Raw genomic sequence first — 25,593 nt, 5'->3', positions numbered from 1 at the left:
CAACACAGGAGGCGAGCTGCTGGCTCCACACACTGACAGCCTGTTTCCTCCTCTGAAAGGTGTTTTAGAAACTATGTTCCTGTATGAAGGTATAATTCTGCTGAGACACTCAAAGAAATCACTACCAGATATTATTTGATTGTTGAAACGACGGTGGAATGTTGCGAAAAGCACTTTTTCAAGATTGCGATCGAATATTTTCACATGACTTTATGTTGCAGTGCTGGAAAAACATGCTGATTATGAAACCAGTGGAAGATTTTTTATCTACCAGATGTATGTATATATATTCACAGGATCCTGTGGTCGTTTATTTACAGTGGGAAGCTGCAGGTTTGTTTCATCAACATCACCAGGGACTGACCAGTCAGATTAGTTTAGTCGCTGAACATGGATTGTGTGAAGTCAGCGTGTTGCTAAATGACCCAGTAATTATAGCTAATTAACTGAAATTAATTCTTAAAGACTCCTTTCAGTCAGCAGCTTTCCTCAAGTTAACATTAGACAACCTGGATATACAAGTAAATCAATTAGAAATAGATTGGAACAATTTGAAAATCTAAACATTACTAAAAATCTGTTGGATGGTGTAAAACTGGCCAAAATCACATTGTATTTAAAGGTGATGATTGAAAAGAAAATCTGCAAATAGGCTAGAAATTCTCACTGAATGTCTTTAAAAAGCTTTCACATTCCTGTTTCCCACATGGTATCAAAGTTAGTTAAGAGTTAATAAATCTGTGAAGCAAGAGAAAATACTGGGTTTTAAGAGTAAATGCAATGAAAAGAAACTAAACTACTCTGGATGATGAAACATAAATTAAACATTCTCAGGTGACAATGTCACTGTTGAAAACGCATTAACCCGGAGGACAAAAGCACCCATGATTTTCAATGAGAATGACAAAATTGATTCTTCTCTGAACACTTTTTAACTCTGTCAGCTCATCTTAAAGGTCCCATACTATACAGTTCTATTACAAATTTCACAGAGGTGTCAGAGGGCCAACAGCATTGTATTCAAAGTGTATTTCCCCAAATCCAGCCTTGGTCTTGAATTCCAGGCAGTCAAACAGTCCCTCTAGTGAGTTCTGAGAACAGGCTGTTTCTGTGTCTGCGCGTTTACTCCTATTCCAGGCCCGTCTCAGGGAGAAAAATCAATGTTGCCAGGTCGGGCGGATTGCCACTCAGTTGGGCTTGTTTGGGAGCCTGTTTGTGTTTCCTTTTCCTTTTTGTTTATTTAGTGCAGTTATGTGTTTATGGTGTGTTTTATGGCTTTATTATGACTTTCTAAAGAAGTTGAGATCCAGGCTGGTATTTAGAGGTGGGTGGGTTTTTACGTTGTGTTTTGGCCTGAAAACAGCGAGTCAGATCTGGCAACCCTGAAAGATACAAGGCTTTCCGGTACCATGTGCCGATGTTTATGGTGGATTTATTGCTATGTCATGTAGAAATGCTGATTCAACCAGATTGAAACAGAATTTGAGCCAGAAGTAATCATTAGATTCCTCCTCTTTCTATCATTGGAGGGTTTTTATCTCCCTGCCTGAGGGTCAGAGTGAGTATCACTACCAGAGGGAGTGGTTATTTCCTTGCAGGACATCGTCACAATCTCTGATCATCTTGTATGAGCACACATTCACTCAAAAGTGGAGCAACAAGTGAGGGAGAAGACAGACTTTCTTCATTTCTGGGGCCTCAAATATAGGCTATGGGGACACAGATTACTGTTAGAAAACCATTAGGAAATTAATTGCATAATATGGAACCTTTAAAGGAAATCAGACTCTTTTAAGGCAATGACATCCCTTCGTTCCCCAGTTACAGTGTCTTCTTTGGTTTAGCCGCATTTTAACTTCTTTTTGTAGCTACATAGTTGACAATGATTTTCGTGGCCACGCAGTGACACAGTTCACCTCTGCAGAACTCACTTTGGGTTCGAACATCAGAGCAAATTCAAATCAATTTTCAGCCTCGTTCTTTATTAATGGTAGGTATTTTCTCCATAGTCCCTTAATCTTTTCACAGTAATATATCAATATTTTGAAAAACTTTACAATTTAATAGTTGCACTATTTATTTGCTGTCTTTCAATATTCTATTTGGGATCTTTGTATGATTAATTCATGTCTCCTCACCAGATTTGTTTTCCCACTTCTTTTTTCCTATTTTCAAAGCCTCTGATCGTGGACTGAGTGGTTGATTTACATGTTTCATATCTGCCATTAAAAAACAATACTCCATGTACAAACTGTCTTTCACATTTGCACTGTTTTTCGAGTTAAATAAGCTAAAACTAAAAACAGGATTGACTGTGTTGATTTAATAAATGTCGTGTTTCTCTTATGTGAATGTTGGGAGGAGCTTGTTCACGCAACATTTCTGCTTTGCATGCAACACTCAACTCAACCAACAATGTTCACTTCACACGGAGGAAAATACAATAGTACAACACATGGATTCTGGTTTGATTACCAATCACATCTCAATCTCATCACACAAAGTCACATTACAAACAACTTTTGGTGAGAGTATGTTAGAGATGCACAATGTTATCGAAACACACTCCAGTTTCTTCTAATCCATACTATATATAACAGTATTGATTTGTCGTATCGTGGCTCCTCCACACAGGGAACATGCTCGTCATAAGGACATTTACAAAAATACATTGTTGCATATCTAATCAGCCGAGAACAGCAGAGGTTAATATCGACAACATGCTCACATCCTTACCAGTGATGTCAGTGTGTTAAAACATGAGAAATCTAGACCCAGAATATGATAAAAACCAGAATCAGTCTTTAAAAAGATACCATACCTTCATTTTTTTGGCTTCAGCACGGCTCTTGTAGCAAAACTCTACGAGAGCCACCATCATGGCCAGACCCAGGCCTCCAACCAGGATGTAAAAGACTCCTGCTACATTACTAAGAGACAGAGCGCTGGTCTTCTCCTACACAAACACACACACATACACACACAAACAGTCAATGCAGTATTGCTGTCTTTTAAAGCTGGTCAGCTGCATGTATTGTTTTGTCTAACCCCCCCCCCCCCCTCCTAATAATAACAACATCTAAAAGACATTTCTGACATATTTCTATCTTCAGTATTTCATCAGTGATGTGCATGTTGTGGTTCTGTTGCTTTTACTAAAATCTCAGCTTTGTTGTAGAAGTTGAAAAAATGTAAGGATGCGCAAAAAAAAAAAAATACATAGAGACAAGAAGACATGATATTGTAATACTCACTGTATCTATATTTGATGTACATTGCTATTGTCATGTGATATGACCAAGTGACATCAATCAATCTCTGGATTTCTTCACACGTCTACAAGCTTTTAAATTGAGACTTGAGCTTACATGTTGTTACAACATGAGTTAACTGGATAGATGAAAATACCACTGATACAGTGAGGCTTGGCTTGGTTCCAGGAAGTTGAAGTCTTGTCCTTTTAATATATGCAGTTAACACAATGTGTGTGTTGGAAATTGATTTTCTTGAATAGTGATGAGTTAGCTATGTGACCCACAGATTAACGATGTACAGTATAACTCCAAACAGCAGGTTAAAGAAAGAAAAAAATAAATATCACGTCACCGTCCTTTGACTAAGAAACATGACGACTTTCTGAAATGCCTCCACAACACAGAATTCCTCAAACATGGATTTTGGACAAAATTCAAAATCAAAATGACATGTGCACACACATGCATACACACAAACACACACAGTGTTGGTGTAGTCTTTATTTAATAGCTAAACAACGTTCAAACTGTAAGTCAATAAGATATTTGTCCCCAGACTCATCTGACCTGAGCTCAGACTGAACAGAGAAGATCTAAAGACAGCACAGACACAGGCGAGTTGACGCAGTACATTTAAACACATTTAAAAACATTCAAAACATCCTGGCCGACATTGACATGTTTCAAGGATTCACACTGCTCAGTCGCTAAATACAGGGAATGAAACTAATAATTAGGCGTGACTTTCTTCTAGGAGTCATTGAGAGATAAGAAGATTTCACAACAGCCTTTTTTTTTAAAGTGTAAGCATAAAACTTTAAGTGGCTCTTCTACTAAAAGCCTGTGCAAGTAAAAATGGGCACAAACTTTCAGTGGAGAAGCTGCTGTTATTGATGGATGAAATGCATTTCCTCAACTGGCCAATCAAATCTACGTACGTCTCCTTGGGTCTTTCCCCCACTGTATTGACTTTGCACCAGATTACGTTCTTCCCCTGCATTTTTTAAATTCAGATTGATTTGCTGTAACACTTTGACACGTTCAATAACTCCCTCGGATTCCATATCATCACATTTGATTTCGTGCTGGCGGCAGCTCACTGCAAACTGAAGAAAACAAACACGGAAAACATTTTCTGCAGGCTCGTTTGAAAACGACTGTTTGCGCGTGATGTTACTCATCTTGTTATTCTTAATCGATCGCCTGCAAAACGCATGCAAACCAAAAGTTCCATACATTTACATGATGCATGGATATATTTGGATATTAGTAGATCAGACCTGATGTGTAGTTTATAAAACATCGCAAGGCCTTTAAGAGTTTTTTTTGCTTCTTAATATACGTATGCAATTAGTTATGCAAAAACTGAAAACCATCTGTAACCCAAGGTCTGCAAAAGGCAAGGCAGAGGTTTGCAAGCAGCAGTTTATTTAGTAACTGACATGTTGTTGCAGAAGTATAAACGATGTACCAGTGTCCTGATCCGTCTCATTAATCAGCGCTGAGACCAACATTAACCTGATGCTGCGCATCACAGCAGACCAGGCTTCTTACTTCCATGCTGGATTGGCCCCTCGTTCACATCTGGTAGTTAAAACATTATATGACACAGGCTTTATAACCTACACATCAGTGCAATACGGAATTTGCTGTGTAATTAACTCACTTATGATATTAATGGAGCTTAAAATCTGAAACCGAACTTGTGTGACATTAATTACCTACAACCAGACTAAAGTCCATCTATTTATCTTCTTTTCTATTTCCTATCCCTCTAATAACTTGATTAATTGCTGTTATGCTCTATGTGTCTATTTTGTGTTGTACATGAAGGATTGTGATGTGCTGTATGTGTTTTGTGTTGCACTCCATTGTAAACAGCACATGCTTCATCTATCAATAACTTAACATTAAAACAGTCACTGTTCTCACCTTTTACTTGAAACTATTCAGTTTTTTTTTAATGGGTCTTAATCATAAAAACAACAACAACAAATGTCATTTTTCATTGTGTCACTTATTATGGAGATTTTATACATGGGTCAAAAAAACTAAACATTTTTTGAGAGGTTAGTCACTTTGCCACACTTTAGTCTCCATTTCTTTGCCTTAATTTACTTTGATTAAACCATTTTGAGTAAACTTCTGACAGACAAACATTTGGACAGACGGACTGACACAAGTGACGATCCAACAGACATTTTAAGAAAAGACCTGAGTGAGCTGGTCTGTCCTCGGGACACTGTGGTCGGTGTGTTTTCCACCAGGACATGACATAAACTAGCGTGTACAATATGAGCTCCGCTGCATAAGCTTACCGTGCCAAAGCTAAATGTATGAACAGACAGTGTGTTGAATTCACTAACAGACATAAAACTAACCTTATTGGTGGAGTCCTTGAAGCCACACTCTCCTTTATCGTACCACCACTTGTTTTTCATCTTGTCTAGGGTCCCTTGCTCATTCAGTTTCAATACGGCAAGGTTTACTGGCACTCTTCAATGGGAATAACATAAATAACATCATTATCAATGTTATCTTATGTTATTAATGAGGCAGCGGTTCTCACACTCTGGTTCAGGGACCAAGAAAGGGATGGCCAGCGGCTCTTTTCTTCATCCGCCATTAATATTCTACATTAAAACTGAACGTTAAAGGGGATTTTTAGGAATGAGACCAAATTCAGTTTACAGGGTTCTGCACAGACTCTGGAGTCTGTCCAGTCTGGGTCCCTGTGTTTGGCCTCTGCGACAGAGAGTGAGAGGCGCTTCAGTGAAAAGCCGTTCTGCTTTGTCAGCAGCAGTACTCCTTCAGGCCAGAGCCGCAGATAAACAGAGTTTGGACAAACTCTTTATCCGCGGCTCTTCTCCTGCACTGTTGCTGCTATCTGGTGTGAGGTCACCTGACCCTGGTCTGGCCCTTAAATCTGCCCTAACCCTGACCTCAACCAAACAGGGGGCAACACATCGGGAAGAAGCAGCACAGGTTGCGACGCTACCTGCTTCACAGTTTTCATCAGCCTCCTCTCGATCTACTGCGTATGTGTGGGTGTGTGGGTGTGTGTGTGTGTGTGTTGGGCATTACCACTGCTGGAGTCTGTGCTCACATGCGGCGTTGTAACTGTGCTGCTTCTTGACATTTTTCACATTTCATAGCTCAGTTTGACCTTTGTGTTCTACGAATGCGTTTGTGTGTGCGTGTGTGTGCGCGCACGTGTGTGTGTGTGTGTGTGTGTGTATTAACCTTGCTCTCCCCTCCTCCGCTGCCGCATTCTCCCTTGTCATACCACCACTTGTTTTTCAGTTTGTCCAGCAGCCCCTGCTCGTTCAACTTTAACACCGCCAGGTTCACCGCATTTCTACATGAACACAGTGGCTGTTAGCAGTTCAGGCGTGGTCAGAGTCAGTCGTCCTGCTGGTGAGCACGTTAAGCAGCCTCACGTCTCAACATCAACACAATGCAAGCAGCCGCGAGGCGTCTCTGTCTGCGGGCAGCAGACTCCTGTTTCCAGAGTGTTAGTTAACATGCGATAATATCTATGCTCGGTCTGCACGACACACATGGAACTATGAGGGCTGAGATATTTACAAGTCTTACATGTACTTGTAGATCAGCAGGCACTGGGCTCTGGTAGCTGCTTGGAGTTTGTCAATAATGACACATGTCTCATCGGATCACTTCTGTCTTAAGTGTTATTAAAAAAAAAAGAAAAAGTGCTGGACCCTCCCCATTAAAGGCTGGGATTCCCCACATCCATCTCTGAAACATTCACAGTGAGGCCTGTCTGCTCGACACTCTAGACCTGATACAGGCACCAAACAGGCTCCTTTCCCATATTTTCCAGCATGACAACAAATTAAAAAATAAATCTGTATCTTAATGGGTTTTTTTATACAGAGAATTTGAGCAATCTTCATACGGTACAAAAAAACCAACTCACATAAATAAATTAAAATGACTTGCTGTTTTACTGAGTTTATCTCCAGGTGAAAAATCAAATATGCAAATATTGACTAAAATTAGATATCTTGTCGTTATTGAGTAAGCTTCCATTATTTTCATCAATCAATGATTACCTTTGACATGTGCAAATCTAACTTTGAGCACCTCTCAGATGCTCCTGGTAACATTTGACGCCTCAGAAAGAGTTTGGGATGTTAAGAACCTCAACAGACTATTAATCCTGTGCTACTTTGTAGAAATGGGAAAGCCAAGTTGTTCTCCATGACTTTCTTTGTAAAATGGCTTTCTATCAAGTTTGCAAGGTCAAATTGACTCAACAGATGTTTAAATTGTGACACAAAAGCTCCAGAATGTAAACAGGCACAAAATGAAACACTGTGCACAGTTTTTAAAATATCCAATATTTTGAAATAGTTTAGACTTCAAGAATTTAGATAAAGCAAAACTGTAAAACTGTCTTTATTTAACTGTTAAACTAGGAACACCAGTCCCTTTGAAAACTGCAATATTTGCAACTCAACAATATCCAAATGAACTTTCATATAGAATGCATCAACAAGACAGACCAGAAGTTGTTTATTTAAATATATATATATATATATATATATATATATATATATATATATATATATATATATATATATATATATATATATATATATATATATATATATATATAAAATATATATATATATATAAAAAAACATTCCTAATAGTTATCTTATGCTTTGCACCGATGCAATCCTGCCACTACTGGGATCATATATAGGCAAACACCTTATAATTTACCATCGCTGAAGCAAAGGACATTTGTCAATTTTTGTTTTTAAGCCTTAAGCAAGAACCAAAACTGAAGCTATGTTGTGTTTCCACAACAGATGGCTCATATACATTTCCCCCTGCTTGAAAACTAATAGAAATACATGTACCTTCCTTGTTGATGCTAACATATTTTAGCCCCAAATCATGAAGCTGATTAAATCACAGAAGAAAAGAGCTGAAAGTACTTCTGCTGGTTTTGTGATTTGCAGCGTCGAGACCGTCTATTATGACAAGTCATGTGAAAAACATCCACCAAAAGCCAAAGTTTTTGACCGCAATATACATAAATAAAGTCCTTGAGCTGCTCGACGGACTTTATTATCACGTAAAGTGTTTTTTAATAGACTCCCTCTCACATCTCCAGGGCAGAATTATAACGCCTTTCAGGTCATTTGCAGATGTTAAACTCAGAACGAGATTCGATGAGACATTTGAAAAGATTCCACAACTAGAACCAGACTTTATGAAATGCTATCAAAGCCCAGCCACATGAACATATAAATATAGCTCATCAGTTCCATTACAGCCAGAACTACCTGGCCTACATTGCACTCTGCTGCCACTATTCATTAAACTCTGTTGTAAACATTAGGATCCAGTGAACCTCCGCTCAGTAAATCCCTTCCAGGATGAATCAGCTGCTGGTGAAGATGAGGCTATTACCTTCAGATTGGTGTAATAGTCGGGATGATGGCAAATGATTGCGTGATTACATCAAGAGTAACTGGGAGTGTCCATTAAAAGAGCAGGAAGACGAGTCTGCATCTTATTTAATGAAGCAGACATTTAGCAGCCTTGTTGGTTGTCTTCCATCTCCACGACCATGTGGCAGTGTGATTCGCTACGCCTCATATCAGAGCGCCTTTTTAAACATCTCAAAGGGTTTGAAGCGTCTTAACTTGTGCTCGTTCTGAAAATACTCTTGATTTGTCCCACATGAGCAGCACAAGAGCGAAGTCAGACACTTGCTGGTGCTTGTGCACATATTTTCCCTGTTGAAAGTATTATAATTTAGGTTGCTGAGCAGCTCTTCTCCATCATCAAGAGCTTTCCTGCACACTTAAGTACAGTAGGAGGCTTTTATACAGTCTATCGAATCTGTGAAAAGCTAAGGTATTAGAAAAAAATTACATTGGACATATTAGCAGGGAAGTTGATTTTAGCAACATATTTGTGAAAAGTTGAGACAAGTACAAGAAAAAAAAAAGTCACGCAACACACATATCCCTCAACTAACTGTGATATTTGGTGGAAGGTTTTCCACTCAAGATTAAAGTTTTCTCAGCATAAACAAATAAACACGCGATGATGTTATCTGAAGAGTATCAGGGACGAGTCGGTGACTCTGGAAAATGGCGACATGCGTGGAAAAACTCCCAACTGCACTCAACTTAAGCCAATCGTGAATTTCAGGGCCTGTTTACACCTGGTGATCCAATCACATGTGACCAGTCCTGACACAGACTGTTTACACTTCTTTGTATCAGGCTTTTCAGGCTCACCACTTTGTGTTGTGTTGTGATTGTGTTGCTACCACTTCTGCAAACTGGCCTGGTTGTGCAGTTATGAGTAATCCAGTTTGTGCTGGACGGTATCGTCTGCTCAGCCCGCTATGAGGCTCTGGAGACGTCCAGGCAGGATGTCCAGGTTCTTTTCCACAGTTTTTTGGGGGGGAAATTGGAAAGTTTAAAGACTGTATAACTCAGACCAGTGCATTCTCCTAAACTGAATCACAGTGTGCAGTGATTACGGTTATGTGTGACGTATTTTCCAGCAACACCGTCGTCCTGGGACTCATTCACAAGGTGTGCTGTTCACACCTTCATTTGGCTTGGATTGTTTTCACGCTGCATGTTTGAGAGGAGACAAAGCTCATAGACAATGCCACGCAATAGAAACAGCCGAATCACTGACCAGAGAGAAATTAAAGTATGATGGAAAATTGATTGGTCCGGACTGGATTGGAAATCCCACCCCTTTAGCTAATGTCTGTTCGAGGGGCTGATTAGCTCATGGCTGTGTTTAGCCACAAACCACCCCGAGATATACTCTTCAGACCAGATATAAATGAGAGGCTTCCTCACTACCGCTTCCACACTACTTCACATCTGCCCACAATTTACTTTCCAAATGTAGCTTCTTTGGATTTGCCCCGATAGCTTTGTTGGTTTACTACCCAGAATGCACTGCGGTCTACGTCACGTCCTCCGGCTCCTTCTGACGGAAAGCCCGCTGATAGTCCCCGATGAATTCACCCTGTCCATGATAGATAACTCAGTTCATTTGCATGTGAACCGAGACCCACGTTCTGAAGCGGACCATAGCTCACGTCCCTGATGTGGATCAGACTCTAGGGGACCGTTCACACCGGCTCCGGTGAAGTGTGTGGCGTGAACGTGACATTAGTAAAATAACTTGCGACACTGCCTTGCTTCAAATGAAATGACACACAGTGGTAAACATGCACTTGTCCCAACTTTTTCCGTTGCTTGCACCAAGTTCTAAATATTAGAATTTCTCAAGTTTTATAAACGTTGGTTTTTCTTTAATCAAACATGGGATTCGAATGATTTGGACCTAATTTCTTTCCGTTTACATTGTCCCATGTTGATTGTAACTGGGGTTGTATACGTATGCAGGCCATATGTTTTAGTTAGATGTAAGAGCATTAATTATGCACTACTATTTAGATTGTGCAGCCTGATGAAGACCTTCACTGTGTGGCAGAATTAATTAGTTACATTCTCTAACTTGAGCTGAAAATCAGTTGAAACTAATACAAGTGCTTTGTCTTTGTGGCTCCTTCTCATCTCAGGAGTCTTTGAAATACGTATACTACATTTATCAATATCATCGATTTGTCGGTTAACTCTTGGAAAGGAAACGGAGACAATCCAGCAGCAAGGGCAATGATGTAATGGCAGGATGAGAAGGTGGTGGAACAGGTGTTAATGTGTTGAGGGGTGTTTGGTTCTTTTGTGTGTGGAGCAAACATCAAATCAACCTGATGTGTCATATTGTGGTGAATGGAGGGTAATGTCCTCGAAAGAATCCTGTATGTTATGTGATGTAAAAATGTAACTCACATCAGGTGTGGGCTCAGTTCACCCCAGATTTTAGTCAGCCGTGATAATTGCAACAGATTTGATCCCAGTTTTCATTATTACAATATGAACATTGCCAATTTCCCCAATGTGAAAAAGGATTTCAATTTTCCTTTCAGGGTCTGAACTGAACTCACCACTGACAAACATGTCAAGGATCATTTGCTTTGATTGAAAAAGGGGAACAAACCATACTATCATGCTAGGAGCAGAGACGTGAGAAGGAGGACTGTTTTTTTTCTTATCATTCAAACTGTACTTACGTTCAAATTAAGCCTTGTTTTTTTTGAAGTTGTAGAAACTGAGATATGTCTCTGGTTCTACCATGACTATATACAACAAAAGCAACCATACAGTAGATGTATCAAAGGTTTAACTTAAAGCTGCAATAAGCAATATTTTTTACTTCAATAAAGAACTGTGGATGGTAAAAAACGTCATCTTCTTCTTCTTTTTTTTTTAAAAGTTGCCAGGAGTTTGTAATTTGACAAACCCTTTGTCTATTTAAGAGCTCTTCCTGAGAGTGTATCTTTCATCTGAGTGATTGCAAAGAATAAAATAGAAGCAGTTTGCCTCTGAGCATTTTTAAACAAGTTCCCATCAAGATTTGTAATGCTGACCTATGGTGCTATATACATCAGTAAACAAAATGATCAATACTGCTGATATAACCATTTACATTTACAACAAAATATTATTTTTGTCTTGAACTGTCAGCACTGTTTAATGAAAGTTACATTGGTTATTAGAGAAAGATGCTCCATAATCTGGATATTAGCTGAAGTTACATCTGAAGTTTAGTGAAACAGTAACAGCTGCCCTTCATGGGAGACAACAGCTTCAGTAATGCTAAATGCTTCAAATTCTCTTATTACAAACTTTTTTTGTACAGGATAAAGTATCATATCAACTGTTTATGTTGCTCATTTCACACTCACGAGTTCATATTGGTGGGTATTAACGACTTGTTGTCAATTTAGTGTCACCGTTTTGTTTGAATATTGCTTAATGCAGCTTTAATGGCTAATTTAACAAACATACTGCAAACAGGATTAAACAGATTGTGCAGGATAAAGTGAACTTTTCAGAGTCAAATGACAAATACAGCAACACAGGAGAGGGAGAGAGAGAGAGAGAGAGAGAGAGAGAGAGAGAGAGAGAGAGAGAGAGAGAGAGAGAGAGAGAGAGAGAGAGAGAGAGAGAGAGAGAGAGACCATAGGGCAAACAAAAGCATAAAGCCATCTGCAGAGCGCTGGAAAGACACAGAAATGAGATACAAACTTGGTGACTAACAGCTCTTAACACACACACACACACACACACACACACACACACACACACACACACACACACACACACACACACACACACACACACACACACACACTCATAAATACACACTTTAAATCACAAAATAACAATCCCTTGATCCAGGTCTTAAAGAGCCAGGTCGTTACATTTGTAGAAAAACCTGGCGATAAATACTCCTCACTAGAAAAAAAAACGTGACTATAACTTTAAAAGAAGAGATGGCCAAGAATGTTTCACAGCCATCCTTGTATCATGATATCTCTTTTTTTTTTTAGACGAAAAGAGACGACATAATACCAACATTATCATGAATACAATGCATCCTGACAATATCTGACAAGTAATCTTTAAGACCTGAAATCAATTCAAGAGTCCCTCCCCCAATCGTCACGGCAACCACCACTAGCCGTTGGTCAGAGGTGGTAACCATGGAGAAAATACAAACCACGGAGATGATGTCATCAGGGTAGGTGGATTATTATAACAACGAATAAGCCGCCATGAACCATTCATCACACTCGCATACTGCAAGACCCAACTGGCACTGAGGCTTGGGACGGGACTACACACTCCCCATGATGGGCTGTTTTCAATGTCTGGCGACCACCTGAGTGCTGTCACAGGTGGTCGGCCAGCGTATCCCGATCTGTGGCTTCGGAGCACCGAGTGAGAGGAGGTCCGAATCCACTCGCCGAAGCACAAAGCAGTTACCAACGTGTGGGAGATAAGGAGTGTGCTAATGGGGAGAGGGACAGTATGCTAGGCAGCAGGTTAGTAGTGTGAATGGCACATGGCAGTGCAGGTTGGCTAGCATTGTTATACTGATCCACCCACCTTAATGGGGATCCTTTGGGCGTGGCGATGCCGTAGCCTTTGGAGTCCAGGTTCCCCCCCACTTTCATGGTGTCGCAGGGTTTCCTCTGCTCGATGTACTCGTTCATGGTGGACTCCAGCAGGTAGGCATACTTTCCTTTGGACTTCCTCACGCGCAGGACGCCCTCGGACGTCTTCTTGACGAAGACGGAGGGTTCTGCCGACTTCATGTACTGCCACATCTTGTCAAACAAGGCGATTTTAGAGCGCTGGAAAATAGATCAACACATGTCATGATGTAGTTCTTAGTTTGTGCATCTGAGCTACATTTCATCCATCTTCTAAAGTGTTTTCTCCGGTTCAAGGTTGCAAGGTGCTGGAACCAATTTGAGACGACTATGAGCATAGAACACAACCGCACACAATGACATTCACGTCTATCGCCAATTTTAAGTCAACAAGTGATCAGCTATACACATTTTGGACTGTGGGAGAAAACACAATTCAGAGAAAACCCATGCATGCACAAGGAGAACATGCAAACTTCACACACAGGCCTAGCGCAAATTCAAAGCCATGATTTTTCTCTGCCTTTCAACACCAGTGAATATATTCCACCGCTGTATGTAAGTATATTATGCTGAAGTAACATGCGCCATAGAGGGTTACACAGTGTACTGCCACTTATATATTCTCGGGTAGAATTTGAAGCATTTTTATTGAAAACACGAAATAAAAAATACACATAAAAAAACAGGATCTCAGCATCTTGTCGAGTTACATTATGCACTGCAGTTAGCATACTAACTAACCAATCACCTAGCTTTTGCAGTCTTGCAATACCAATGTAAGCCTCAAGGTGGTGTAGTGAGTGAATTTAGTGTCCTCAGTCAAACACAAAAAGACAAATCAGCTGGTGGCAACACTGGTAGATGGAACGATAAATGGAAAGCAAGATAAAGTGTGTCCGATTTCCTCTTGTAAACACTTGATGAGGTTGTACCTCATTGTTTTATAAACCTAATTAACATGCACACTACAATCTTGATATATCATTAGAATGTAGATTATGCAGGTCAATGCAGTTCCTAGTGAAGGTTCCAGTAACGGAGGCCATAGCTGTGTAACCAGATCAGAGACCAGAGGAACATACTTACATCCAGAGCTATAAAGAGACATGAACCGCCAACTACGAGCAGCCTTTACGCTGGGCTGAGGACAGACTAGACGCTGCAGTGAGTGCTCCAACTGACATTCAACAAATCTGGCACACAATAGCTCGAAGTCCTGAACAACTATAAGCATGCATATTAAGAAAGTTATAGATGTCCCCTGCAGACCCGAGGCCTCAAACAACACCAAATATGTTAACGAGTCCCAGAGGAACTCCATACCCTGAAGAACTCCTTGGTGGATCCAGAGTCCAGTGTCCCGTAGGCTATTTCTGTCTGTTTGGCCAGATCTTCAGCGCTCTCGATGGGAGAAACCATTCTCTCCACAGTCAGGAAGGCAGCCAGGTTGGCAGTGTATGACGAGATGATGATCAGAGTGAAAAACCACCACACGCCCCCCACTATACGTCCAGAAAGAGACCTGCACACCCACACACACACACACACACACACACGATCAGTTCTTAATGCAGCCCCATGGCTTCCATTACACGTTTATTTGCTAATCAATTAGTTCAGTATTTAAACTCGTCATAGTACTATTTTAATTTGATAATATTATTGACTGTTATGTATATCTTCTTTAAATGCTCAAAACACTAAAAGGATGAGACATGTGTTCAGTTGCTACTCAAATGATATGCATAATGTTTTTTACTCTTCTTACTCGTCCAAATAAATTGGGCTGTAGCCTGAACAACTCTAACTCCTCTGTGTAACATCTTGGCAACCGTTGCAGTGTTAAAACAATCTGGAGTGAACAGAAACAATAATTAACCTGCATTACTAACCTTGGTGATATATCGCAACCCTGTCGCATGAAAGCACCCAGTGAAAACCAAAGGGAGTTGAAGATGCCAAATTCATTGGTCGACTCTGTTGTCAGGGGCAAAGCTCCATCCTCTGGTTCCTCCAGTGTCCACTCATAGGGGCTGAACCTGGACACCTATAGCAGTGCAGCATGAACATGTCTCTTCATATGCAAACATATGGCTTCATGTGAAATTACACAAACTAAAGCAAAAATATTATCACAAATTGTAGGCGGAGGGACAAAACTGAACAGTGAGGAAGTAGGGCCCATATACGTTAAATACTCAGACAGATAAAAGCAAAGCCTTCTTTCAGTCTTCTGCATTCATCACGTGCAATATGGTACGCTTCCATGAAGACTGCAGATGCACAGCAGTGTAATACCACTGATGACCTGTGGGGGCCGGGTTGAGCAGTATTGCGCATGTGTGACCAGCGAAGGGAACAAAGAGAACAACAGAACTTGGGAGAGAGCGAATGTGTGCATGGATACAGGCATATTTACGATTACCTCATCTGGACATTGGGTCAAAGAAGCTAAAAAATGAGCACTGCCCTCTACAGGGCACAGAGGTCAACAACCATGCCAATGTAAGAGAGACACGGGACTATGAATGCACGACATCTACCAGTTTATAATTGTGCAGAAATGGACCCATGGTTTTTAATCAGTTTGATGGTACCACTTTGTACCACTAGGTGGTGCAGTGAGTCTTTTCTTAGACTAAGAAGACAAGAAGAAGCACTTGGTGCAGAGAGTAAACACAAGAGTGTTTGAAGCTTTTGTCTACCTTCCCACTGCTTTCCAGACATCTTTCAGCTCAGAATAGCTTTCCAGTCATTTCACAGTCTAAAAACACGTTTGATGCATCCAGTAAAGCTCCTTCTTAAGATAAATCTAAACATTAATCTGCATTTCATCCACAAGAACACCATAACATCATATATGACAACAACAGTATCTTTGGTCTTTCATTATGACGAACCACTGAAGAAAGTTTAGAATTCAGACGTTTGAACATATCTGGGATTTCTGTCTGTTATCGGGATTGACAAACCCAGACATCTGCAATCCTTAATGAGCGGTACTACAAAGCTCCTTATTAACTCAGCAATTCAACCAAGGTTTATCCCATTGGATCAATGTGCGCTTGCATAAAAGGGATGGGGTTTGCAGCATCTGGCCAATCGCAAACCCTGCAGAGCCGCTTATTTTACCCTAGAGGACCAGACTATAATTCTTCAAAAATATGAAGAAAACCAAACACATCATCCATTACAAAATGAGTGAGCAAAGAATTGACAGTGTGTCTACTTCGACCACGACTGCGTAAACACACTGAGAAACATAGACCAGGGCAGGTCAGTGCTTATGAACAGGCTCACTCACCAGAAAGAGAACCACGCTGACTCCAATGTAGGCAAACACAATACACATCCAGATCTCATAGGCCAGAGGGTCCAGGAAGGAGAAGACTCCTGGTTTGGATTTCTGTGGCTTCTTGATCATGATGGAGATGCCCAAAGACATGAAAGGCTTCGAGAAATCGATCACTTCTTCCCGAACGAGAGTGATGGTCAGGGGAGCGACTGCGATGTCTGCTTTCTGTAGGAGAATAAACAGAGTGAAACATGTTTGATCCAACTCTTATTGTTTGTGAGGCCTCTGGCAAAGTCAAGCTGAGTAGAAACTGAAAGGCAGAGATGAGGCTTCACCTGCTGCCAAATGGATTCAAAAACATGTTCTCTTATGAAATATTAAGCATGTTTATCACCACATCCTGAGGGAAACATGTTCTCTGCGCTGACTCTAATTATCCTGGCAGCACAAACACTCCTTTAAGAATGGATATTAAAATTCATTTAGATAATCAATAAACATAAATGAGTTGAGTTTCCAACAGATTATGTGGATGTTGATATTTGTCATCGCAGCACTGGGACACTTTGCAGACACTTCCACTGCACTTCCTCCGATAAGTGATATTCCCGACATGCACACGTTCCTCACAAAGGTTAAACTCGACGAGACAGTGCCTGTTTCTTACCCCGTAGACCAGCTCTCCAACCATTCCATTCCAGATCTTTGTTTCTGCATCTCTTGCTCCGTATTTCCCATCTCCCACAATCCTCAGCTGGTAGCGGATACCACAGTGCTTTGCGATCTCGGCGGCAAGGTCAACACAGTAACCTGACATCCGTTGAAAAAAACAAACCATCTTATTATAAGGAAGTGGAAAAAATGTTCCCAAAAGATTTAAACCTAAATATGCATCCAAATAAAATACCCATCCGGATTAAGCAGAAAATCACGACGTACCTTCATAACGATCATTGCCTACAAACTCCTCGGAATTCTTCTTCTGCATCACATATGGAGCTTCCTACACACACACACACACACACGCACACACATACACACACACACACACACACACACACACACACACACACACACACACACACACACACACACACACACACACACACACACACACACACACACACACACACACACACACACACACACACACACACACACGTAAAGCCTTTGCTTTAATAATAATCTCTTCCTTGTGTGGGATTCCGCCGTGGTGCTTACAGTGTGATTTATAACACAAGACAACCTTCACCACAACATGACTAGAAAATAACTTGTGGAGCATTTTGAAAAAAAATGTTGTTTGGCACCAAGATTATAAAACTTCCTCCACCAGCTTACAGTGACAAAAAAAATGAACAGAAAAGAAAAGAAAAATACAGAAATAAGCCTTTTGGGAGTAAACAGAAAGTAAAGAGAAATGTCGAGATAGAATGAAAAACAAAATACTTCACTTTTGTTTAAAGGTTTTTGAAATTCTTCCCAGAGGGCAGACGTTACAACAGTTCCCAGTTTACACTTCTGTTCTGCGCAGGGCTCATAAAGTATTTATTGTATTCCCAAGTCAAAGGTTTTCATAAAATCTAAGTTCTGTCCTCCGATTCCTTATCTTGAGAAGAACAGTGTTTTTTTTAATGGTCGCTCCAAATACCTTCAGTAAACCGTTGTTCAGCCATTTTTGTTAAAGCATTGAAGGATAAGTCAGTGCTCATCTTCTATTTGGATGAGCTGTTTGGGACAAGCTTTGTTTTAGCAGGTGCTGAACCAGCAACAAAAAAAAAAGCTATAGAAGAGAAATCCATTGAGCAGTACTGTAGGTTTCCCAGCAGAACGTTGCCCACAGCATCCCACCACAAGCTCACTCTCTTTCCATCATTCACCCTGGTGTCAGGTGCTCCACCCCCAACCCCCCCCCAGCTCTGTGATTGATGATCTGGCCACTTCTTTCAATTGCTCGGTGGTCCAGTTCAGAGGCTGAGGGTCGATGGAGGGGGAAACCTGACTGCTTCTTGTGCAACAGACTGTGATGAAACGTTTACTCTGAAACCTTCCTATCAGCACCCATCAGGACTTCTGCAGCAGTTTGAGCTGCTGGGGGATCACATCTGTTGGATCAGAGCAGACCGGCCAGCCTCCACTGCCCAAGTGCATCACTGATTCAACGCTGCACATGACCATTTCACTGTTTCAGCCCTTTTCCATCTTTGAACATTTTGATTAATAGTGACCTCTGGGGACTGCAGAGTGCTGCAGGAGAGTCTCCAGTCCAGTTTTCACCTGTTAGTGGTCCTATTTTTCTGACTGACTGATGTATGACCTTGTGCACAGTTTTAGTATAATTTCCTGATTTAAAAAAAAAAAAAATACAGTTACATACACTGCAGCTTTTTCATAAGGATTTTTGTTGTTGTTGTTGTGGGATTTATTTGAGCTTTGCACAACAAGGTACATTTATTTCTGGACACAATATTCTTCAGAAATATGTAGACCTTTCTATTGTTTATACCTGCGAACTGGTTTGTATCTATGAATGTTAAATGTTTGTAACTGCATTCCAGGAGTCAGACGAACTCTTGAAGGGCCACAATTTCTTTTTGGGAGCTCTTTGCTGAGCTGTTTTGCTTTATCTTGAAAATCAATGAAAGTGAAAGTGCGTTTGAAGGTTGAGCTTCAGAGCTGTTCAAGCCGGTGAAAGAAACAACCCATACAGTATATGTAAACCTCTGATGAACTGGACACAACGACAGACATACATCTCACCTCTGTGGAGACAGGTTCAATATGTTCACATGTTAGTAGTGCCTATTCTGTGTGATGTGTGATTAGAGGGCCCCGTGACCCCCTCCTCAATCTCCGATTTTCCAAAAGTCAGCGACAGTGAAACCAAATACAGACAGACACACCAGTCCTCACCAAAAACCAAAAGTCATGGGGCAGTTCCCCAGATCTTACATTCTACAAAGTGTCTTAATCTGGCTTTCTTTGACATGAGCAAATCTTATTTTGAAATCTTTGGCAACACACACCGGAGAGATTCAGGACGTCAGATAAGGAACTTAACCATGATACACTTCAGGAACGCTGTAAAACAGGCCCACAAGATTCATCTAATTAAGCCAGGAAAGATTTTTGTCGTTTTTTTTTTTTTTTTTACGTTCGAAAAAAAAACAGACAAGAAGCTGAACCTAATTTAACATGTAAATGTTTTAGGTTTGAAATATTATCTAACTTCTTTTAGCATTTTGCTTGCGTATGATAAGAAACAAGTGGATCCTTGCTTTACCAGTATAGTTGTAACGATGACCGTCTTGTTCTCCATGCCCATTGTGTCGTTCGGATAGAGGTCCGATTTGGTCACCACCATCTTATCCACTTCATTCCAATAGCCAATCTAAAAGAGTACACGCACATATTTATCACAGGTCATTTCACACAGCCGCGTGCCTACGTGTCCTTGGTCATGCTGCCGGTACCTTCACAGGCCCGTTATTCTTCAGCTCCATCACGGTCACAGAGTAATTGATCCTCTTCCCGTACTGGTCAAACTGGATGTTTCCAGTTAACCCATCGACACGCACCTAAAAACATACACAGGCACCCAAACATTAAACTCCACCCTACATGATAAAAATGGCAAAATAGACACAATAATCAGGGGGACTTGAAACAAACTGTCACTGATTTTCAGAAACTTGGAGGCTGATTTAGCAGAATGTCAATTGGCGTAATAAGCGTATGTTCATTATAATTGTGTATAATTTCAGTAAGCAGCCATAGATAAGAAAAGAAAAATCTGAAAACATTCGGGCAGGTTTGTGCATTTCAAAAGTTTCAAAAGGGGCAAAAGCTGTAATTTATATTTATATAGCAAATGTACTTGTTCACATATGTACATTCACTGTCAATAATCGCACAAATAACTCAAAATTAAGAAAACATCAGACTGTTTTTTTTCTGTAGTTTATTGGATGCCTGCTGTATGTAAAAGCCGTTACTTTAATAAGAGTCCAAAACATAACTGTCAGTAAAGTAATAATTTTAGCCATTTTAAATGTATTGAGGTCAATAATGTCATATTTCTCTACAACTAGAATTTAGAAAACAGTGCAGAGTTTGCTCAATAAATGAGAAAAATGACTGTGCTAATACATATTGCTGATAAGCAAACTGCACAAAACCTGCCAAAACAGTTTTTATTTCCAAGTCATGCAGCCCTATTTATGTATTATAACAATTTTGGCTGCAGTTATTACATCTGAAATAATTTTTTTTAAAAACTACTTCTAGAATGTTATTAGAACATTGGCTCAAATATAAAAATGAGTTTGATTACTCTGGATTACATGCAAAACTAGCCTGTATTCAACACAAATGTTAATCACTCTACACACACAACACTAAACACTGTATTCCCATTGCCTGTTACCAGATGAGAGCTGTGTGGCTGTAGCTACCTGTTTGAGGGCTCGTTCGATCTCCACCCCCTGAGCCCAGGGCACGGCGGGATTGGCAAGACAGTCCCCGCTGTTGCCACGACGACTCATGTCTATTCTTTGCTTGTGCAGGAAGCGGAAAGCCTCGGTCATGACATGGACCGCATCGTAAGTGAGCGCCGACGTGTACTGTGAGGCACAGAGACGTTCAAATCAATGTACAGTCCAGACAGGTTCTGTTGGATTTATTCTCTTGATAATTTAAAGTTTGGATCTTATTTTGTGAAAACATTCTGGGACTACCGACTGTAACCCTCAAGGCTAAATGTGCCTTAATGTGATTCATCATAAAAATCATTAAAATATTTAATAGCAATTAAGAACATTGCTGCGAATAAGATTCCAAAAATAGTGTATTGTGCATTTTCGTTTCTGAAAATGCTGAATTAAAAAAAACTACTACAATCATCAAAGTAGTTGACAGGTTATTCTAAACATTTTTTATTTATTTTTTTTTTACAAAAAAGTTCCTCTATGTATTTGTTTCTCACTGTAATCAAAGATTATACAATATGATGTACAAAAGCAGCTTTGTTGAGCGTAAACCAAGAACATATCCGTGGTGTGTTTGACATAAAAGCAAATATTGCAGGAGTCAAATGCTGCATTCGAGTCCCATTGTTGTTGGAAATGAAGGAAAAGACACAGAATCTATTTCTATGTTGTTCATGTTGCTTCGTTTGGTGAAAACGTCTACATTCTTAGGACGAGTTCTCGATAATTGCACTTATTTGTTTAAAATATCCTTCCCCTGAACAATCCAAGTAGTTTAAAATAGCCCGATATTTAAAGTTGGATGTTCACGTCTTACTCTGATCCGTGAATCAGCTCCAGGATACTCCTTCTCTTCCAAAGCCTCCCATCGCTGGTCGAACTTCGCCACCACAGGGTCGTCAAAGTCCACGATCTGGAAGCCCGACACATTCGCACCTCCATACTGGATCTTCGAGAGGTCGCCGTCCACAAAGCCCTGGAAAGAAGATCAGCAACAAAGAAACCCATGTCAGCTAAAAGCTTCTGGTTGTGTGTTGTTCTGGTTACTATCCAAAGGGACCCTTGGTGGTTTTATAATAGCGCCGGCCCCCGTTGGCCCCTCCCCAGAACTGCCACTGGGTGCAGAGTTCATGCCAAAAAAAAAATAAATAAATTGATTTGTCCCTGAGTCACAGAATATTTAAAGGATACTCGATCAATATTGATGAAACAGGTAGATGATCTGAACACAGTGCATTTTCTTATTGGAAAAATTAACTGATGTGCTAATGCATCTCAGCTAATTTGAACTCTTTGACCAAAACACACTGCTTTACCACTAATTGCTTGATCACAGGTAAAACTGATTCGGAATGATTTCTTCTCATAATGTCTGAAATGTTTCCCTGTTTATCACAGACTGACTGTGTTCTTATACGTTCTTGCTCTGCAGCAAGGTTATTAAAAAAACAGGTTTATAACCACATCAGAACTTGGAACTAAATATGAGCTGGATGAAGACTGATCAGTGGCGGGTTGACGACTCACCAAGTTTGCGATTATGTAGTGGTGTCCCTTCACATGGCGGCCAATGGTGATGACCTGATTGAGAGAACCAGCAGAGTCAACAACAAACCAGAATCTCCTTAAAAATCAGATTAACCGCTTTATTACTGTTTAAACCTGCTGTCATATAATATTATTATTTCCAGGACAGAGGATTTTTGTTGATGTTTTAAAGGTTTATTTGGCTCTAAAATAACTTTTATTCAATAAAACAACATTGGACATTTTGATGTTAAACTTTGGTGTGGATTTTATATGAAAAAAAACAGCTTGGAATATATAATAATTCTGTTAAACGTATTTAAATGGTAGATTTCACAGGGTCTGTTAGAGGGTGGATATGTAGCACTATAAAGGAATAAAATAAGCTTGTATTGCACGTTACACAATCTGATTGTTGTGAATTAGTTAGAGAAAAAAAAACCTGTTCACCTGTTCCATGATGTCTTTGACTTTGTCTTGCTCACAGTCCAGGATGATGCGTCGCTCCTTACGGAGCTCAAGGTCCTAAAACAAAGAAGTGCGAAATTCAAATTGAAAATATTTAAAGGGAGAAAAAAAATGGATTATACATTTATAATATTTTATTTGCCCTCCTGGCTCTTGCGCTTTATGAATATGTAATAAAACACTGAAAAAAAATTAAAACACAAGTGAAGACGCTGGACGTGAAGATCCTTGGCTGGTGTGGCTACATGTGGTCTGCGGTTGTGAGGCTGGTTGGCTGCACCGCAAAATGTTTTTTGGTCGAGAAATGGACATTCCGATGCTGTTTAACATCAGACTGCTTTTCAGAAAGCAGCATTTTATTATCCTGCACCTCTTCTGATCATTTGCTCCGTGATGCTAATGGAAAGCTCGCGTGACAGCAGGGGAAAGGTTGGGTAGAAGAACATCTTGTTAAAAGATATCCTGGCATTGTTTGGTATGAGTTTAAGCGTATTTCGATCATTTTTATCCACAGTGTATGGTCAGCCCATGTGTGTGCTCACGCTGCGTGTTGTTCTTCAGCTTGTAATGTGGAGAAAAATCTCTTCACGTTGATTTGGTTAGCAGCAGTTTGTGTTTTATCGCCTCTTCAGGCTCTGAATCTGGGTCAGTCATAGAGCGCTGCAACACTGTTGCCATGGAGATGATGGCGATGTGGTGCTTGCATGGTTTTACCCTCCGAAGCATGAGAGAGCGAGTAACATAAAGAGGACCTATTATGTCAGGTATGATGCTGTTGAGATTTATTCTTTGGTGTTTTGCACCAAAGTGACGGAACTCTAATTCCATAAAAGCTCTATCGTATAAAAACCATCAGAATATTGATGTCTGGGTTATTAAAGTTTTACTTATTCATTGTGCCTATTTAGTGTTGAAGCTGAGGTGTTTTATATAGTTTTTTTTGTAAATTTCGCGATTAAAGGAGGATTCACACTTTGTTCGAAGCAATGTAGGTCAGCGTTTGTAATAAAGAAATGCAAAAAATAATCGAAAAAGACCTTCAATGACCAAAACATGCCATGCACATACAAAGTTTGACCTCACACCGAAACAAAAGCAGTGAGAAGTGAAGTGCTTTTCGTGCGTTTGCGTATGAATGACCTGGAATAGGGAGCGGTACGCTTCGTCCTTCCGCTCGTCTTTAAGGTTTCCTACATTTATGGCTGTGACGACCCATTTCTTCTCTGCTGCAGTGTCCAGTATTACCTGGAGGGTGGAGAGACCTACGCACACAGACACACGCACACAGACACACGCACACAGAATGAAAAGGTTGAAAGCAGAGCGACACGCTATTTCTACAGGTTATTCTCTCCGAAAGCTTTTGAGTTTCTTATTGATTTTGACACATTTGTCATCAAGTTCAATCATCCAACAATATCCAGATCAGGCGCTGTGGCAAAAGTCTTGTTGAGTTCATATTCAATCATGACTTCCCAGAATCTCTGAAAACAGTGTCAGTGTAACAAAATACTGGCTTTTGTCACACGGACCAAAAGTAATCCCATTAAATATCGATCTCATTAAATTTGCACCATATATTCCTGTCAATCTGATTGTATTTGCACCATGCAATTGAAAATTACAATGGGATGGTAGGACTGGTGTCGTCCAGTTTATGATCCCATCACAGTCCATGTAAGCAGCACATTGGGTGACTTCCTACAGTCGGAGGTCTGGGAGCATGTCTGTGATGTTGGTTCGCCAGTGGTCCAGTGTTTTGCTTGAAAACTGAGTCAGATAAAGGAAGTGAGCATTGAAACCAACTGTAGCTTCAGACCTGAAGAGAAACACGTTTGTCTTGAAAGCTGAATCGGGAGAAGGTACGAAGTGGGACAGCACTTGGCAACAACCACACTGATGCTATGAGCATTACATAAAATTGTACGATCAATTTAATACATAGGCTTTTGACAGATCTGCAGGACTCTTTTGTCTTTCGAACTGGGATCAATGCCTGAATGTTGGTCAGTTTCATTTGAGTGTCTCAGTTCTGCTCAAGTGGATCAAAAGGAGGAAGCCAATGATTTCCAATGAGAGTCACTGCAGAATCTGAAGGAACTACTTCATTTACATGTTATTTTGAAGAATAAATTCAGCAATGAGAACAGGAATTAATATACATTCATGTGTGGAAAGAATCAAGATGACCAATCAAAATGGAGCAGTGATTACAGGACATTTGAGAAAAGAATTGAATGAAACCAACTGTTTTTCATTGACTGACAGAAGCTTTTACTTAATATTCACTGTGTGTCTGTATACATCGCTTCAAACCATAACACATCTATTGTTTTGACTTATAACTTAATTTATGGTTTGAATTTGTCTTCATTATTCTGTTTTTTGTTTTTTTTAAGTTTTCACAATATATACAAGATTTATACCATTTCGTTTCATTTTACCCAAAAATTTAAACTTAAATAATTACAGCAAATG

At 40.1% G+C, this 25,593-nt stretch overlaps 1 protein-coding gene across 3 annotated transcripts in view; it reads right to left on the bottom strand.

The window, feature by feature from the left end:
• Positions 1-25,593, bottom strand: part of LOC308146811 (glutamate receptor 2-like) — a gene marked incomplete at both ends in the record, with an annotated part of 50,937 nt that overhangs the window by 6,887 nt on the left and 18,457 nt on the right. For 2 of the 3 annotated variants that reach the window (XM_080518740.1, XM_080518739.1), the window contains 15 exons: positions 2,822-2,956; positions 6,498-6,612; positions 13,289-13,536; positions 14,662-14,860; positions 15,231-15,385; positions 16,643-16,858; positions 17,301-17,443; positions 17,573-17,636; positions 19,917-20,024; positions 20,107-20,211; positions 21,088-21,255; positions 21,938-22,096; positions 22,648-22,701; positions 23,098-23,172; positions 24,256-24,377. In XM_080518740.1, coding sequence (XP_080374866.1) covers positions 2,822-2,956; positions 6,498-6,612; positions 13,289-13,536; positions 14,662-14,860; positions 15,231-15,385; positions 16,643-16,858; positions 17,301-17,443; positions 17,573-17,636; positions 19,917-20,024; positions 20,107-20,211; positions 21,088-21,255; positions 21,938-22,096; positions 22,648-22,701; positions 23,098-23,172; positions 24,256-24,377 — 2,066 coding nt within the window. Of the gene's footprint in view, positions 1-2,821; positions 2,957-5,635; positions 5,751-6,497; positions 6,613-13,288; positions 13,537-14,661; positions 14,861-15,230; positions 15,386-16,642; positions 16,859-17,300; positions 17,444-17,572; positions 17,637-19,916; positions 20,025-20,106; positions 20,212-21,087; positions 21,256-21,937; positions 22,097-22,647; positions 22,702-23,097; positions 23,173-24,255; positions 24,378-25,593 lie in introns of all 3 variants that reach the window. The other variant, XM_080518741.1, reaches the window with a different exon arrangement.

This window comes from Blennius ocellaris (assembly GCF_963422515.1).
Source record: "Blennius ocellaris genome assembly, chromosome: 3".
NCBI lineage: Eukaryota > Metazoa > Chordata > Actinopteri > Blenniiformes > Blenniidae > Blennius > Blennius ocellaris.
Note: the sequence above shows the minus strand (reverse complement) of the source record. Positions and strands in the feature narration are given on the sequence as shown.